We start from the raw sequence: 17,696 nt of genomic DNA on the forward strand, positions 1-17,696 counted from the left end.
TCTAGACCATATTTCATTGAGGAAAAAAAAAAGTTTTAACAGGAGCCATAGAGATGGTGTGGCTTGTGCAATGACTATCCAGTAGTGGCCGGATAATGTGCTGCTTCAAGGCTTTGCCTCAGGCTCTGACACAGGAGACCAGGGTTCAAATCTTGGCCTATCCTGTTCAGTAAGCTAGTGAAGAGAGACTTTGTTACACTGCTACCACCTATAGAAGGTGCTTGGTGGCGCTTTGAGTCCACCAGGAGAAAACTGCGATATAAATGTTCTTTGTCTTGTCAATGAAAAGGTATACCACTTGGTGGCCTCAGATGGCATATGATGGGATAATGTAATCACTCAGGCACTAATGATATAAATATAAAGTACGGTACTGTGTCCTCCAGTTTATAGAAAGTCAACAATGTGGCTAAGTAGCTGGAAAGGGCTGAACAAGCCTAGTGTAGTGCATTGTATCTCTGAATCTACAGCTCAGCACTGAGATTGCCCGGGAGACAATACCTTCAGAAGATTTGTCTTACCTTTTCTTCTCCCATTCCGGCACCCTCAGTACACTTACATAACGTATGTCATTCAAACAACAACTTATCCAAACAAAATGCCTAATCTGACAGATTGTGTTCTTTCAAATTTGCGTAATTCAAACAAGTATAAATGAAAACGCTCTACCCTCACTTTGTTGGTGGTTTCAAATTCCTATCTGGCGAATCACAAAGTGAATTTGAAATGTTTACTCAACACTAGTTACAAGAGTTGCTGCTTTGCTACAATTCATGTGAAGACTTGAAGGCTTTCATCTTGCAGCATATAGTATATGGGGGATAGGACTCTACCTCTGTAATTAACTTCACAATGTTGTGCAATGATACTTTATATTAATAGAACAGACTTTTAAAAGAGATCTAAGATATTAGTACGTTTTCTTTTTTATAAACAAATTAAATAAGAAAGTCCCTCCCATTTTCTCAAAAAACTAATATATCGAGGTTTTTGTTTGTTTCATTCTTAAATATCCCAATAAATCCCAGAAGTTACCTGTGTTTGCATTGTCACCTGATCCTTGGCAGCCATCTTCATCATCGCAGTCCCCACTGAGATCCTCGCCCTCTGCCCCCCCATCTCCGCTGCCCTCTGGGATGCGCCAGCGTTCAGGGTTGATTCTTTTTTCACTGCCCATCTGAGAACACATAAGTGGAGAATGTTCATGGCTGACACCGAAGTATCTTCAGTGTGTGCAGATGTGTTTGTAAAAGAAAACATGTCGTGAAGAAGTAATGCTTTAAAGATAATTCCATTCAATTTTGTATCTAGGAGCAGGTCATTTATCCAGGGGCGAAGCAATAGGGGTTGCAGAGGTTGTGACCGCATCGGGACCCCGAAGGGCCCTCCCTCAACTGCAGTATTATCTCTTTACTAGCCAACCCGCGTCGTAGCATACGCCGCATCTATCTATCTAATAGAGTACGTGCCTCAACCTTGAGGCAAGAAGAAGTAGGCTTTCCATGAGAAAATGTATGCGTGCTCAAACACCAAGTTTAACTCTAGCAAGTCTGGCTTTGCAAATCTGGCCTAATTGGCTATTCATGAGGCAATGCTCATGCAAATATGCATTTGCTTTCGTATGCCAAACTATGCAGGGTCCAAAAACCAATACCGCAAAGCGATCGCCCTGCGGGTATTAGTTCATGCTACATTAGCACTATCCAGGAGCGCCACGGGGAGGATTCCGAATGCCCCCATACAACCGGGGGACTGCGGGGTCTTACTGCCTGGGAACCACAGCGGCACCCCGGAGGGGGAGGCTGGGTGGCGCAGCTGCACCCCCCCTCCCCCAAGTGTGGTCAGCGCCGGAGAGAGCCATCCGCACCCACCTCCCAATATTAAAAACAGGCACTTACCTTAACGTCCATTGCGTTCTGCAACATGCACATTAACTTGGGGGCACCACATGAGAAAGGAGTGAAGCATGGGTCACCCCGAGCTTTAGAGCTCAGGGCTGGCTCACATACAACACTCCGGGGTGGGGGGAGGACAGGCGCAGACAACTCACTCCAGGGCTCACACCACTAGAGCAAGCCATCCACCACCTGCCTCCAAAGGATACAACTGCAAAAAATGCTTTCCATGAGAAAAATTTTGCGTGCTCAAACACCAAGTTTAACCCTAGCAAGTCTGGCTTTCCAAATCTGGCCTAATTGGCTATTCATGAGGCAATGCTCATGCAAATATGCATTTGCTTTCGCATGCCAAACTATGCAGGGTCAAAAAACCAATACTGCAAAGTGCTCTCTCGCTGCCTGGGAACCACAGCGGCACCCTGGAGTGGGAGGCTGGGTGGCGCAGCCGCCCCCCCCCCCCCCAAGCGTGGCCAGCGCTGGGGAGAGCCGTCCGCACCCACCTCCTAATATTAAAAACAGCCACTTACCTTAACGTCCATTGGGTTCTGCTACATGCGCATTCATTTTCTCATGGAAAGCATTTTGTGCAGTTTGTATCCTTTGGAGGCAGGTGGTAGATGGCTTGCTCCGGTGGTGTGAACCCTGGAGTGAGTGCGCCTGTCCTCCCCCTCCCCCCTCTGGAGTGCTGTATGTGAGCCAGCCCTGAGCTCTAAAGCTCGGGGTGACCCATGCTTTTCTACTTTCTCATGTGGCGCCCCAAAATTAATGCGCATGTAGCAGAACGCAATGGACGTTAAGGTAAGTGCCTGTTTTTAATATTGGGAGGTGGGTGCAGACGGCTCTCCCCGGCGCTGGCCACACTTGGGGGGGGGGGTCGTCCACGCCACCCAGCCTCCCCCTCCGGGGTGCTGCTGTGGTTTCCAGGCAGTGAGAGAGCCTGGGACCCTGCGGTCCCCCCAGTTGTATAAAAAGGGGGCATTGGGAATCCTCCCCGTGGCGCTCCTGGAGGCCTGGTGCACACCAAAAACTGCTAGCAGATCCGCAAAATGCTAGCAGATTTTGAAACGCTTTTTCTTATTTTTCTGTAGCATTTCACCTAGCATTTTGCGGTTTTGTAAAGCGTTTTTGGTGTAGTAGATTTCATATATTGTTACAGTAAAGCTGTTACTGAACAGCTTCTGTAACAAAAACGCCTGCAAAACCGCTCTGAACTGCCGTTTTTCAGAGCGGTTTGCGTTTTTTCCTATACTTTACATTGGAGGCAGAAACGCCTCCGCAATCCAAAAAATGCCTCACCTCGGGAGTATGCGTTTCAGCAAAACGCCTCCCACTCTGGTGTGCACCAGCCCATTGAAATACATTACCCAAGCGTATCCGCAGCCGCAAGTGGATCGCGAAACGCTGCCGAACCGCTCTGGTGTGCACTAAGCCGGATAGTGCTAATGTAGCATGTAGCAGGGTGACTGGTTTGTGCATGCATTTGCATGAGCATTGCCTCATGAATAGCCAATTAGGCCAGACTTGCAATGTCAGACTTGCTAGGGTAAGGCCTCTTTTCCATGGACTGTGAATAGGCAGTGAAATGGCTCTCAAACTCTCACAACTGCTCACTGCTGCCTGGTAACTGCTCGCTGCTGCCTGGTAACTGCTTGCTGCTGCCTGGTAACTGCTTGCTGCTGCCTGGTAACTGCTTGCTGCTGCCTGGTAACTGCTTGCTGCTGCCTGGTAACTGCTTGCTGCTGCCTGGTAACTGCTGGCTGCTGCCTGGTAACTGCTTGTTGCTGCCTGGTATCTGCTTGCTGCTGCCTGGTAACTGCTTGTTGCTGCCTGGTATCTGCTCACTGCTGCCTGATAACTGCTTGCTGCTGCCTGGTAACTGCTTGTTGCTGCCTGGTATCTGCTCACTGCTGCCTGGTAACTGCTTGCTGAGCACACAGCTCAACAGACTGTGGAAAAGAGGCCTTAAACTTGGTGTTTGAGCACGCATAAATTTTCTCATGCAAAGTACTTGTTCTTCTTGTTTGAAGGTTGAGGCACTTAGTCTATTATATATATAGATTGCTCCTGTGCTCATAATAATCACTTTTATAGATACTTTGAATAATGGTAATCATTAACAAACTGCTCCCCTTTCCCTTCTGGCACCTCTGACACTGTAGTTGCCATTGGCAGGTTTTGGTGCGCTGTAGCAATTGGTATGTATAGAAGGGGGGGGGGGGGGCGGGGGTGGCAATGTAAAACTTGCATCAGGGCCCACAGCCTCTTAGCTACGCCACTGCATTTATCTCTATCCTCCCTTTAAGAAAAACACTATGCTCTGACTGCCCCTCTGCATGCACAGGTGTGAGGTGGAGGGAGTTTAATGCTAACATCATTGGCTCTTTTTCGGAAGGGGATTGGTGGGTGGGGCAGGGGTTGTGGGGGGGGGGGGGGTGTTTGGTGACCACACTTTCCCTAAAGCAACATTGGGGGCCCCTTTGTTGCAGCCAAAGGCCTTTGAGTTGGCTGCCTTGCCAACTCCCACGCACTAATAGTGCAGTAACAAATTCTATAAGAAGCTGTACATCAGTAACTTTTGTGTCATACACAGTACATCCCAACTTATTGGACACACCCCTGCCATAACTCTAATCAAGCCCCCTCCCCCCCCCACACACCCCTATTTATAAAGGCCACAAAGAGTTAAGACACAGAGACATAAGCAAAACTAAAGAAGGAACCACACCAGTCCTCTCTATCATCACTCATTTCCTTCATATTAACATTTAAAAATAAGAAATAAGAAATGTTATAGAGTTAGAATAACATTTAGAGTCAAATAAACACATTCTTCAGTAGAAAAAATATATAGTTTCCTCATTACCGGATCACTCACTATTCAGCATTGAACCTGCGGAGAGGGTATGGGGAGTTCTCTTACTTGCGTGTCACATGACTCCATACTTCCTCCTTCCAAAGCTGACAGGAAGTAGTATCAGAGTCACAGGAAACTCCCCTTGACTCTGTCCGCAGGCTCAGTGCTGAATTGGGCTGAAATGTGATGTTCTGAATTATATGGATCTGTACATCAGCCTTGTAAAAAGGACAGCTGAAATATAAAGAGGGACAGGGGGATTAGACTCCCAAACAGAGACAGTCCCTCTAAAAAAAGGACAGTTGGGAGCCACGATACACAATATCTTCTAAGTCCACGTTTCCATCTATAGAGAATCAAGCAACAGCACATAACGCATGTAGACAAGAATCCTTTACCTTGAAGAATGCTACGGCGTTCAAATGCAAAAATAAAAGTTAGTTTTCCTAAGTTCAGCCTTATGATAAAGATACATTGAAAAAATTACAAAGCGTTTGAAGTGGGCAGGAAGTATAACAGTAAGATAGAAATAGTTCTAAACGTCTAAGTTTTCCCTTTTTATTCTGAACAACTACATATAGCAAGACGGATAAAGCTGAAAGCGCTGGGAGACGTGTGCAGAACAGTCACAAAGCGTCTGAGGACTTCTGTTGTCTCACATATTTGTAATGCTGGAGACTGCTTGAAAGCAGAAGATAAAACTGCTGCTTATAGCACCGCTTCCTGTTGTGTGTAGGAAGCAGGTGAGTTTCTCTAGTCAGAGTTAAGCTCAACACACACCATACAATCTTGGTTGTACAGATTTACCAAATCTATGTAGTATAAGGGCCAACAGATTGAAAATACCTTGAATGATTGATTGGATAAACTCTTATACTACATGAAAGTGGTAAGATTGAACAACCAAGATTGTATGGTGTGTGTTGAGCCTTAAAAGGACAACTGAAGCACGAGATATATGGAGGCTGACATATGTATTTCCTTTTAAGCAATATCAGTTACCTGGCTGTCCTGCTGATCCACTGCCTCTAATACTTTTAGCTACAGATAGACCCTAAACATGCAGCAGGTTAAGTAAATCTGATATTTGTATCAAATCTGACCAGATTAGCTGCATGCTTGTTTCTGGTGTGATTCAGACACTGCTGCAGCCAAATAGATCAACTGGGCTTCCAGGCAACTGGTATTGTTTAAAAGGAAATAAATATGGCAGCCTCCATGTTCTTCTCACTTCAGTTGTCCTTTAAATAAGACCTTTTGACAAATCACAAAAATAGCCATTGTGGACTTATTTCCCAACCAAAAAAAAAGTTATTTTCTTTGCTTTTGTTGTGATCCTCTGGCTTTAATGCTTGGTCTTGATTAAATAATCTTTTCTTGTGATGTTTTTAAATCTTGCCAGAGGCTATTGGGGCCTCCTTCCTCCTCCTCTCTCTACTCCATGCTCTACACTGCATACCGACTCCTGATCACATGACATGCATTGGGAGCCAAGCATGCGGCAGCCAGGAAGTAGAGACCAGACACAGTGCAGGAGCAAGAAAATATTATATTACTCCACCGGGCTTTCTCTTCAAGGTGTGTGTGTGGGGGGGAGAGGTGTATATGACTGGCCGTGAGCAGAAAGGAGGGTGTGAGGGGGCCCCATGATAATTTTTGTCTAGGGGCCCAGGGCTTTGTTAGTAAGTCCCTGGAAGCGCCTCTTAGAACCTATGTTTTCTTTATCTTATTTCCAATCAGGAAGTATAAAGGTCCCTTCCACCCAAGCCCACACACCATTAGTGGAGTGCCAAGTAGAAGACTTACTGAGGCGAGCGACTGGCAAGTGTAATACCATCTGAAAATAGTGGCGGTATTGGCAAAATGACCCGGAGTAATATCCTATTACAAAGAGTTACAGATTACTCAGCAAGCTCATGGTCAAAGGACACAAATACCTTCTGTTTTAAGAAGGCAAACTTTTGTTTATCCTATTACAAAACACTCTCTCATCTATGAAGTGATAATACAGTTGATCAGGTTCTGCGATTTCTTTTGTGGTTTCTAGATATCCATGCAACTGCGCAGGCACAACCATACTCTGCCATTAAAGGCAACCCGAAGTGATAGGGATATGGAAGCTGCCAAACTATACTAATTGCCTGGCTGTCCTGCTGACATCCTCTGTCTCTAAGGGCTGGTTCAGACGGACGTCTGCGTGGCGTCGCGTCTGGGGGCATTGCGGCGGCTGCGCGGTCAGGCTTTCAGTAGCCTTCGGTCGCGTCGTGATGCGGTCGCGTTTTTTCTTCCCCTAGGGGAACATTAGCCGTCGCGGTTGGCCGCTCCCTGGAAGCAACATGTCGCTTCCAGGGGCAGCCCGAACGCTCGTGAAAATCGGGACCCGAACGCCGCGTTCGGGTAAAAGCGCGTAAAAGCTCGGTGTAAACGCTCCCATTCACTTGTATGGGAGCGTTTACCGCGACGTTCCGAACGCTTGCGGTAAATGCTCCGCAAGCGTCCGTCTGAACCAGCCCTAATACTTTTAACCATAGACAGTGAACAAGCATGCAGATCAGATGTTTTTGTTAAAAATCTGACAAGAATAGCTCATGTTTGTTGCAGGTATGTGATTCAGACACTACTACAGCCATAGAAGTCAGAAAGACAGCCAGGCAACTGGTATTGTTTTAAAGGAAATAAATATGGCATCCTCCATATAGCTTTTGCTTCAGGTTCCTCCATATAGCTTTTGCTTCAGGTTCCCTTTATCTTTCTTTTGTCCAGATTAAAAGGCAGCCATATACACTGATCGATTGCCACCAGATCGACCAGAAGATAGATCCCTCTGATGTAATCTGATCAAAGAGGGATCTATTGGCTGCCTACACTGCAAACAGATTTTGAATCGATTTCACTATGAAGTCACTTCACAATCTGTGGAGCTGCCGCCGTCCCCTGCAAACATTGCCTGATGCGGCCGGCGCGAGTCCCCCGGTCTCCGCTGTCTCTTCCCTGCTCTGGGCTTCAGATTCACTTTACTTCCTGTCGGGGGAAGTTTAAACAGTAGAGGGTGCTCTACTGTTTAAACTTCCCCCGACAGGAAGTAAGTGAAGCCAGCCGGAGCCCAGCGCGGGGACACACACCGGCGGAACAGGTAATGTATTGCCGCTAGTGTCGGTCGTCAGACAGTCGAACACTGCTATCAACGCACTCCCACCCCACCGGTGATTGAACAAAATATTCTGCGCAGACAGATCGACAGGATCGATTGATTTCGGACGGAAATCGGTCGGCGTTTGCGCATCGATTTCACAGCAGATTTGATCACAGTGATCGAATCAGGTGTGTATCGGCGGGAAATCGAGTAAGTGTATTGGCATCTTAAGTTTTATATTCTCTTTCATACATCCTTGAAGAAATGTCAGTGTATGTATGTTACCTACATGCAATTTGAATGTAGGTAAGAGATCAGGAATGAGTGCGTAGACCTCAGCCTCTTGTGTGTGTCGAATGGGACAGAGAAATATAAACCCCCACAGATGACTCAGTGCTCTGGGTTACTGCATACATGGCTCTTTGTACTTTGTTAGCAATAATGTTGATTCAGTTTACATAGTTGCCATGCAGTTTGTGCACTCAGCATGGATAGCTGATTATAGCTACATCTTGATTTTGTTTTACGCTCGGAGTGAGATCAGCCTCCTCACCTCGGGATGAGTGGCATTTTAAGGCACAGTATTGATGTCATCTGTACTGGACTGTGACCAAAACACAACCGCTCTCTTGTGGCGCTTTGGGCTTTGGCAATAACAAGGCTTACGCTGCAGTATGTATATTAGTTTATGGGAGAAAAGGCATTTCCTGATTTTAGCCTGCAGCGGGAGCACCCAGGAGAATATTTTGAGATGAGTTTGGTAATGAATATTTAAGAAATGTCATGTATGCCATTGACCTCCAGTTTATTGCTCTGCGTGTTGTAAAGTGCCTGCGATTTGACGTTTGTCAGAGGCTGAGATGTATTGAAATATTCCGTCCGGACTATTGTTAGGAAGTCTTCTTGATTAGAAAGATATACAAATGCTGTTTCCTGTGACCGAAGCGTGGGTTTTTATCACGCCCGCCTCGGGGTATGATTAACGCACAATTAAATGTACACTTTTCATCTATGACAGAGATGTGTGGAATAGATTTCCCATCGTAGGACTGGTGATGTGGACAAGGCCAATGCTGATGGAGATTAGTCAGAGGCTAGATCACACCACACAAGGGACAAGTAACAGTGCATTATTATGCTCAAACAATACCCAATAGAACTTTGGTCACCATTTGAACACAGCCCACGCCAGAGAAGTGAGAGAAGACCGCAAACACCACCCATTATAACCGTTATCTTGTATAATAATAGAAAATGGTTAACGCTTTCCACTCCTGTATCGGACTATGTCCAACATTGCCATTCTCCTGCATATCTCCAATGTCGGACATAGTTGGACATAGGCCGACATACTAAAAATGGCTGCTGCTAGAGGGCACTGTTGCCAGATAAAATTTGGCATGGCACAGCGCCACTCACTTCAGATCAAAGTGACCGACTTAATTCAACAATTTGATCGCTGTCAGCTTCAACTGTCTGCCACTGTGCCACATAATGTAAATATTAGAAGGGCACATTTTGCTTGGTGTAGGGGCGTTGCTGGATTTGGTCACCCTATGTGGATCAAAGTATCTGACAAAGTCTGACACTTTGCCCTTCTTCAGTCACATGCTGTATAATAACGATATTATGCTGGCACGTGCGTAAGGGGGCTGAGCTACAGTGCAAGAGCTGGCAGTGGCCCACCCCCTCCCCCTGATGCCAGGTCTCCTCGCTTTAGGACGAGGACCCTCCAGATGCCAGTAGCAGCATTTTCACACACCCCCCTTCCCCCAGCACACCGGAAAAGAGTACATACATGGATGTGGGTGATCATGAAAGTGGATTGGAAAGGATTAGAATCTAAAACAAGTGCTGCCTGTAAATGCAGGAAACGCCAGCCAATGAATCTACATTCAACCCAGGGACTTTCTGACTTAACAAGAGGTCTTACAAAGTAACGCACCTACTCTGAGATCCTCGTCCCCTTTTGTGCCATATGGCAGCACTAGATGGTGGTAGATGCCAATATTCAGAGTCTACAGTTCTCCATAACATTGCTGCTCCATTTGCTTGTTGTTTGGACTGCTAATGAATATCACTACTCTTAAATTGTTAAAGCTTCCTATAGGAGCACACAAATAACTGCTATGACATTCCTAAAAGCAATTAAATATCACTACCTGTATTTATTCCTGGCATAATGCACTAACTTCCTGTAGTGTCTTATGTTTATCGTCCCTTCAGTAAGTCTATATGATGGAGACAGTGCACTTCTTCTGTGGAAGATATTAAAACTTCAATAGTCACTTTGTGTTGTTTTAGGACTGACCAATAATGAAAAAGCTGGCCATGGCTACTCATACAGGTTTCACTGTACAGCTCTACTGCCTGTCCATAAGTGAAAGTCTACAGGCACAGCTGGATGGAGGTTACATTGATGCAACAAGTAGCACTCAGGCTAGGATCACACTAAACCTAGAAACAGACCGTTTTCCAGAGTGGAGACAAGCAGATAAACAGACATGTCGACAAATTCAGTGTTATCTGCAGGATCTGTTCAGAGTGGTCCATTTTGAACCCATCTGTTGTGTCTTTTGTGGTAGAAGAACACACCTTCTACGAGATTTTCCAGACACTGCATTCACTTCATATGCTGACGGACCTAAATAAAGTCTACTGAAACGGACTACATTGGTTCTTACTAGTACTTTCAACGGAAATGGGACATGATGCATTTCCTGTTTGGACTCTATAATCTCTTCCCGGTTAACGCCATCTTGGATGAATAACTTATGTTTAGTAATTTACAGTATGTTAGTTGTAGAATAAAAATAATGTGTAATGAATTGTAGAAAAAAGGCTGCAGATGGTACACATGTGTCTGGTCTCTGAGGGTACTGTAGTTAAAAAGGGAAAAAATCCACACACCATACACTTCCTAATATTGAAATAAACAGGAAGTTGTCATCAGGTCTCCCTTTCTGGCCATTGTCAAAATAACAAAACCCATTGTCAACAATGGACAATTGGATCCGCTGTGACTGTAAGGCTGTGTTCCCAATTGAGCGGAGAACAGACTTTTTTTGTCGGTTCTCCACTCATTGCTAAATGGACAGTGAGCGGCTTCTATTTTATAAATACACAGTCACTCTGCAACAGATCCGTGAGATCCATTGCAGTACGCGGTCCGCGATAATCCCTGGAAGGCGGATGCATTCCTCCATATTGCCTATGGTGGTAATGCATCAGCCCAGAGCACCAGCCGGACCACAGTGGACCATTGGAATGGACACTACACTGTCTACTCGCGCTGGCTGCACGTGGTCCAGCAACAAGTGGGAACACAGCTTAAATGTTGCCAGTCCAGCATAGTGAGGACATAGCCTCATTTATACATTTACACCAATGGTCAATTACACCAATTTATGAAATACATTAATGGTTTACCCGCCTTTGTAATAACAACAATTATATAAAATCAACAATGCCAATCTGCAGCAAAGCATTCTTGAATACCTATGCCGCTCTCACACATATAAAGTTAAATGCAATGTTTTTAAATTATTGCTTCTAAAAAGGACTGTAAGCAAATCCAATATAAGAGTGAACAGAGGCGCCAGCAGGAGAAAAGGTACTAAAAATTTAAAATTCCTCAGGAGGTGGTGGTGGACTTGCCTCCTTGAAGTAGACAAGATACTGTCAGCTTTTTAACAGGTTTATTTATATACTCCAGACAACCATGCAATGCGTTTCACAGGTATATTCCCGCTTCCTCGGGCAATAACAAATAGAAGCACACGCAGTACAGTCTCAAGGTCACGATAAGCGCCTCTGTAAGCAAATCTAAAATGATTGAACATTTCAAAATGATTTATTCAATTACATGTCAATTCAATCTAAAATGACTGCATTCCAATTATTAATAGAAACAAAGTATTTAAGTATCTAATAAAAAACACAAGCAAGCATAATGATGTCATTACTTAAAATGTACTTGCATTTAAGTAAAAACATATTTTATGCTGGTCAATTGAACAAGTCATTTCAGATTCTTATACAAAGCCTATTAAAGAAACCTGGATTTCCGTGAGCCCTTGCAATGTTAATCTAGGTTTTTCTGGCTCTGTTTAGCTGACAACATAACAGCATTCTGCACTTACATAAACACCGAAAAGCCTAAAGGGGTTAATGTCTTATTAATGCCTTTAGTATTACAGCACCTTTCTTGGAATCCAGCACAAACCGATACTGATCAGACAAGAATAGGATTTACAATCAGTAAGAAGAGATATCCTGCCGATTCCTTTTTATAGTCAATATATATATACTAGTAGACCTAAGCCCGTATAAAAACGGGCTCTAGGTCTGGGTTCCTGGACACACACTCCCGCTCTACTGCCACCCCCTGCTCACCCACCGCCGCAGGCGACCGCCGCCGCACGCACTGCCGCCCGCTCGACTCCCTAGCCCCGCCCCCAGCCTCCTGTCTCTGGGTTCGTGCTGCGCACATGCGCAGTGGCCAAAAGCACGGACAACGCTACACAGAGACAGGAGGCATGGACACAGGGGTTTTATTATAGAGGATGGAACATCCAAGAGTATAAACGCCCTGCCATTGCTGCTCTACGTACAGATGCACAATTAAAGATAGTTTTGTTCCAGGGCATAGGGTATTTTTCAGATTCAGGTCAGGTGCAATCCCACTATACTGACAAGAAGCCAGATCAGTTCTATGGAGAATGGAGGCAGCAGGAAGAGCAGAAGCACCCCATTGCAGGAACCTCAATAGTACCACATAAGTGGTCAGGTGAGCAGGGTCCAGTATGATGAATCCCTCCAGTGTTTGAGGGTTTGGGAGGGGGGATAATGATCTGTTCTCATGCTCAAATTTAACCAAGATGATCATGAACGATTCTCTCAAACAATTAAAATCCAGTATGTGTCCATAGTTTTATTCATCTTAGACGAGTTAGAGAGTAGAAGGCAGCTCTCCTCTACCCACTCAACCTTACTTTATACTAATCCACTCACCTGTCCTATCCTACCTAAGCACCATACCTACGGTACTTTACCCTATCCATCAGCTCTTATTCTCCCACCATGTACTTTCTCAGCTCTTCTCTAACCAAGCCACAACCACTGGTTGCTACCTTGCCATACTCACCTGTTCTATGCATTAGACTATATAGTTTCTCCACTCTGCTGACCTGTCCTAGCCAACCCCATGATATAGGGCTTATCTCACAGGGGCCATAAAACAACTGTGGCCATCATGATCTTCACATACATAACAAGTGTAGCCACAAAAACACCTGATCAGAAGTATAGACCCCTGTATTGGAGGAATGGAATTTTAGTAGTTGGGGCTCTCCACAGCTCCCCCCCCCCCCTCTAGTTATGCCCCTGCTCTGCTTCCCTGTGCAATGCACTTCTCTGCATTGTTCTGCCCCACTATGCTCACCCATCCTGGAAACTTCCACTCTCTTCTGTCGGCTTTGCACAACAAATACATTTTCCAACGTTATACAATAGCAATCTCCTACTAAAACATGCATAGATGCTGTCAAACACATCAGAGTTGCAGTGTGACATCTTTTCTGCATCCTTGATAAGATCATCTTGGCAAAACCTCATACGGTTCCTCATTCCTTGGGTGTGGATTATTTCTTTTAATATGGTTAATTTAGCTTAACTGATGTGTTGTTTGATGTGAAATAAGAATATTAACAACTTTCAAGCCTTTGATTGCTTGTATACAGCTTCAAAGAATTCAGAGCTATACGTGCGAGTATGTTGCGTTTTAATATGTTTTTACGATGGTAAAAAAAACGTTGCGGAGAATCCTCATTTAACGAGGAACAAATGTGTGTGCTTCCTTATTCTATCTTCAGCCCTGAGGCCTTGTCTTCACATATAAAGAAAGCCACTAAACATGCTAATCTTCTGAGATACAAAGGTGTTTAATGTCCTTGAATAGAGTGTACAATTTCAGCAGCAAAGTAGGCCAGGCAGGAAGCAGGCAGTGCTCTTGGTGTTAGAGAACCAGGCGTGAGTTCCCCGCCGCGCTGGAGTGTCTCACAGCACTGCTGATTAATGAAACCGTTAGTGCTAAGCTCCTGATTTATCTCGTACACGAGTATAAGAGGTGGAACCTTAGCCCTTTCTTGCATGGCTGCTGTGGCATTTTCCAAATCCCCCACCACGTCTGAATCACTGTAGCCTTCTTTTCCCCTTTCTCGTTTTAGCCTGGAGTAAAAGGCCTATAAAAATATATTAATCCAAAAGGTCAGTTGTCTACTAATCTGCTTGCCGAAGACTCGTGATTACTGTTGCTGGAAGGTTGCTTGGTTCTACGTGGGTTTTTAAGTCGTCTCGGCCCAGCAGTTCTTGAAGGGCACACTCTGCGAATTTCCTGGTGTTCTATAACCTGTAACCTTCCCTAAACTGCCAGTGAACACAAGGCCAAGCCAGTCGTTCGGCGCTAGTACAACAATTACCTTTTCATCTGCGGGAGGAAGTGCTGTTTTCTCGCTCCAGTGAATGTTAATTCTCCAGAATGCTCCTGGAATAATTATTTGTGTCTCAATACCGAGCTACCAAGGATCATTTCACTCCAGGATCAACCGACTCAAATTTAACAAAGTGACAGCTCTACTCCAACACCACCCCCGAACAAAAGGAGCTGAGATTATTAGCTGACATTACTGACGGAGAAGATGCATTGAGAACCAAAGTCTTGTTGTCCCTGGCATCCGTTCTTTCTCTCCTTTGCCAGAGTATTTACCACAGGACACGACTTTCTAATAATGCTCCCATGTGCTTGGCCTATAAGACTGCTAAGTCTAAGCTGAAGATTGGCCGTTGTGATATATTGCTCCTGTAGTGTGCGTTGCTAATTCCCTGCTCAATTATAATTGTGTATTTTTGAGATAACCAACTTATACAAGACATCACAAACCTATTCTTTGTTGCCAACTTGAATGTGGGAAATAAGTAATATGTGCTTGTTTACTAAACTACTTAAACGATGAGTGGATGATGATTATTATTTTAGATAATAATATATTATTCTAGTTAATAAAAGTCTTCCTAGAATTCTGCACTTCCAAAGATTCCATGTTTTGGACAGTTTCACAAACACTCTTGATGGGTTCACCCTAAATCTGTCCATGTGGCCACAGTGAGGTACAGTAGAGTGGGGGAGGGTTATGGGTTCACCTTAAAATTGTCCATGTGGCCCCAATGTGGTACAGGAGACTGGGGGAGGGTGATGGGTTCATCCTAAATCTGTCCATGTGACCGCAGTGTGGTAAAGTAGACTGGGAGAGGGTGATGGGATCACCCTAAATCTGTCCATGTGGCCGCAGTGTGGTACAGTAGACTGGGGGAAGGTGATGGGTTCACCCTAAATCTGTCCATGTGTCCGCAGTGTGGTACAGTAGACTGGGGAAGGGTTATGGGTTCACCCTAAAACTGTCCATGTGACCCCAATGTGGTACAGTAGACTAGGGGAGGGTTATGGGTTCGCCCCTAATCTGTCCATGTGGCTGCAATGTGGTACAGTAGACTGGGGGAGGGTGATGGGTTCACCCTAAATCTGTCCATGTGGCTGCAGTGTGGTACAGTAGACTGGGGCAAGGTGATTAATTCAACCTAAAACTGTCCATGTGGCTGCAGTGTGGTACAGTAGTCTGGGGGGTGAAGGGTTCACCCTAAATCTGTCCATGAGGCCACAGTGTGGTACAGTAGACAAGGGGGAGGGGGTGATGGGTTTACCCTAAATCTGTCCATGTAGCCACAGTAGACTAGGAGAGGGTGATCCACTGAAGCAACACACAGGTGTATACACCAAACACTCACACATATTTACTAAGTAACTGATGATGGTGGCTGTACGGGAATTCACTAACCTATTATCCCAGCTATTAGCAATGGTGCCGTGTTCACCTGCAAGGCTGCTGAGTGTATCCATTTTCAATGTTAGGGGGGTATTTTAAACAGTTTTCTTGTAATTTTAGCCAGAAAAAACATTCCATAATGTTTCATAAAATAAATAAATAAATAAATAATAAAAAAATAAGGAGAAAAAACATTTAAATATCTTAGGCAGAGTGTGTCAGCTCGTCCCCCAGCCCTTTTAACTCCCTTTCTATCATGCAGGCTGATAACATCCAAGGACTACAGAACCCATTGAATTGAGGCTTCAGTCTGACCAATAGCAGCCCACATGATTGTTAACAATGGGTGGCAATCTACAAATGGGGAGCCAACAAACAGATTAGTTGATTCTAGCACCTGTTGAAATTGGGGTTACAGTTACTATGGCCTAAATTCACGGAGCATTATCAAACGTTTATCAAACACTTTATCAAACGTTTGATAATTTACCTCATGGGTAAAATCTCATTTTGAATTCACTAAGGTGTTATAGATTTGTTGAACGTTTTATCGGTAAAACATTCGATAAATATATAACACCTTAGTGAATTTAAAATGAGATTTTACCCATGAGGTAAATTATCAAACGTTTGATAAAGTGTTTGATAAACGTTTGATAATGCTCCGTGAATTGAGGCCTATGTAGCTAAAATGTTGTAGTAGATTTCCAGGTACTGCTTAAAGTGATCTTATAATTCTCTTCACCTGGAGGCTCCACCAGAAGTATTATGCACTCACATAGGGGATGCATGACTCTCATTCTTATCTCAGTGTTCATCATCTGCACCTAACTAGACTGTTAGCTCTATCCCTGTACTGTACCCAGTACTGATCTAGGGATAGGGAGTACAGAAACACTGATTGCGCTACCAACTAGGAATGGTCTATGAGATGGTAATAACTTTGAGATAATGAAGATTTTATATCAATTTTAAGCTACTGTGCTTGATTCAAATCCAAGCTGCATAAATGTTTAAATAATAAACATGAAATTAGAAACAGCTTGAAATTATTGGCATCTCATTGACCATCTCTAACTGGTCCTAAACTGCCTGTTCTGATGATCTTTCTCTCCGCCCTCACCTGGGTTTAGGTAACCCTATCCCAGTGAATTCATAATTTGGCCTAATTCCATATCCATAGCTTAAAGAGGAACTCCAGTGAAAATAATGTAATTAAAAAGTGCTTTATTTTTACAATAATTATGTATAAATAATTTAGCCAGTGATTGCCCATTGTAAAAACTTTCCTTTTCCTGATTTGCATTCTGACATTTATCACATGGTGACATTTTTACTGCTGGTAGGTGATGTCAGTGGAAGAAGATGCAGTTGGAAAAAGTTGTAAACAGCTGCTATTTCCCACAATGCAACAAGGCTCTCACAGTGTGATGTCAGAACCATGGTCCTGACATCACACTGTGGGAGGGGTTTCACCACAATATCAGCCATACAGAGCCCCCTGATGATCCGTTTGTGAAAAGGACTAGATTTCTCATGGGGTAGGAGGTATCAGCTACTGATTGGGATGAAGTTCAATTCTTGGTTACAGTATCTCTTCAAAGAACAAGACTAGCAAAATAACATACAGAAAGTCATGTGCCCTAGAATGCACAATATCTTCCCCCTTAGAGTATATAATTATCCTACAAGGCTTCCCAAACCAGCAGGGCAGCGGTAGAGTGAAAGAAGACCCAAGGCAAGACACGTTTGCCTTACCACCACCAGTTAGGTTTGAAGTGATCCATCACAAGATCCCTTTAGGAGACACATGTAATAAAGGGCGCAATAACAAGCTGTACATGATATGGCGACAGTTGTAATGTGCCTGTGTAGGTTTCCTCTGGGAACTCCGTTTTCCTCCCATATCCCAAAAACTCACAGATAAGCTT

General features: G+C 44.3%; 1 protein-coding gene across 5 annotated transcripts in view; it reads right to left on the reverse strand.

Moving 5' to 3' along the window:
• Window positions 1–17,696, reverse strand: part of LOC137571506 (glypican-5-like) — a 557,948-nt gene that overhangs the window by 57,661 nt on the left and 482,591 nt on the right. For all 5 annotated transcript variants that reach the window (XM_068280728.1, XM_068280727.1, XM_068280726.1 and 2 more), the window contains one exon: window positions 1,036–1,177. In XM_068280728.1, coding sequence (XP_068136829.1) covers window positions 1,036–1,177 — 142 coding nt within the window. The remainder of the gene's footprint in view (window positions 1–1,035; window positions 1,178–17,696) is intronic.

The sequence above is a fragment of the Hyperolius riggenbachi genome, chromosome 4 (genome assembly GCF_040937935.1).
Source record: "Hyperolius riggenbachi isolate aHypRig1 chromosome 4, aHypRig1.pri, whole genome shotgun sequence".
Classification (NCBI taxonomy): domain Eukaryota; kingdom Metazoa; phylum Chordata; class Amphibia; order Anura; family Hyperoliidae; genus Hyperolius; species Hyperolius riggenbachi.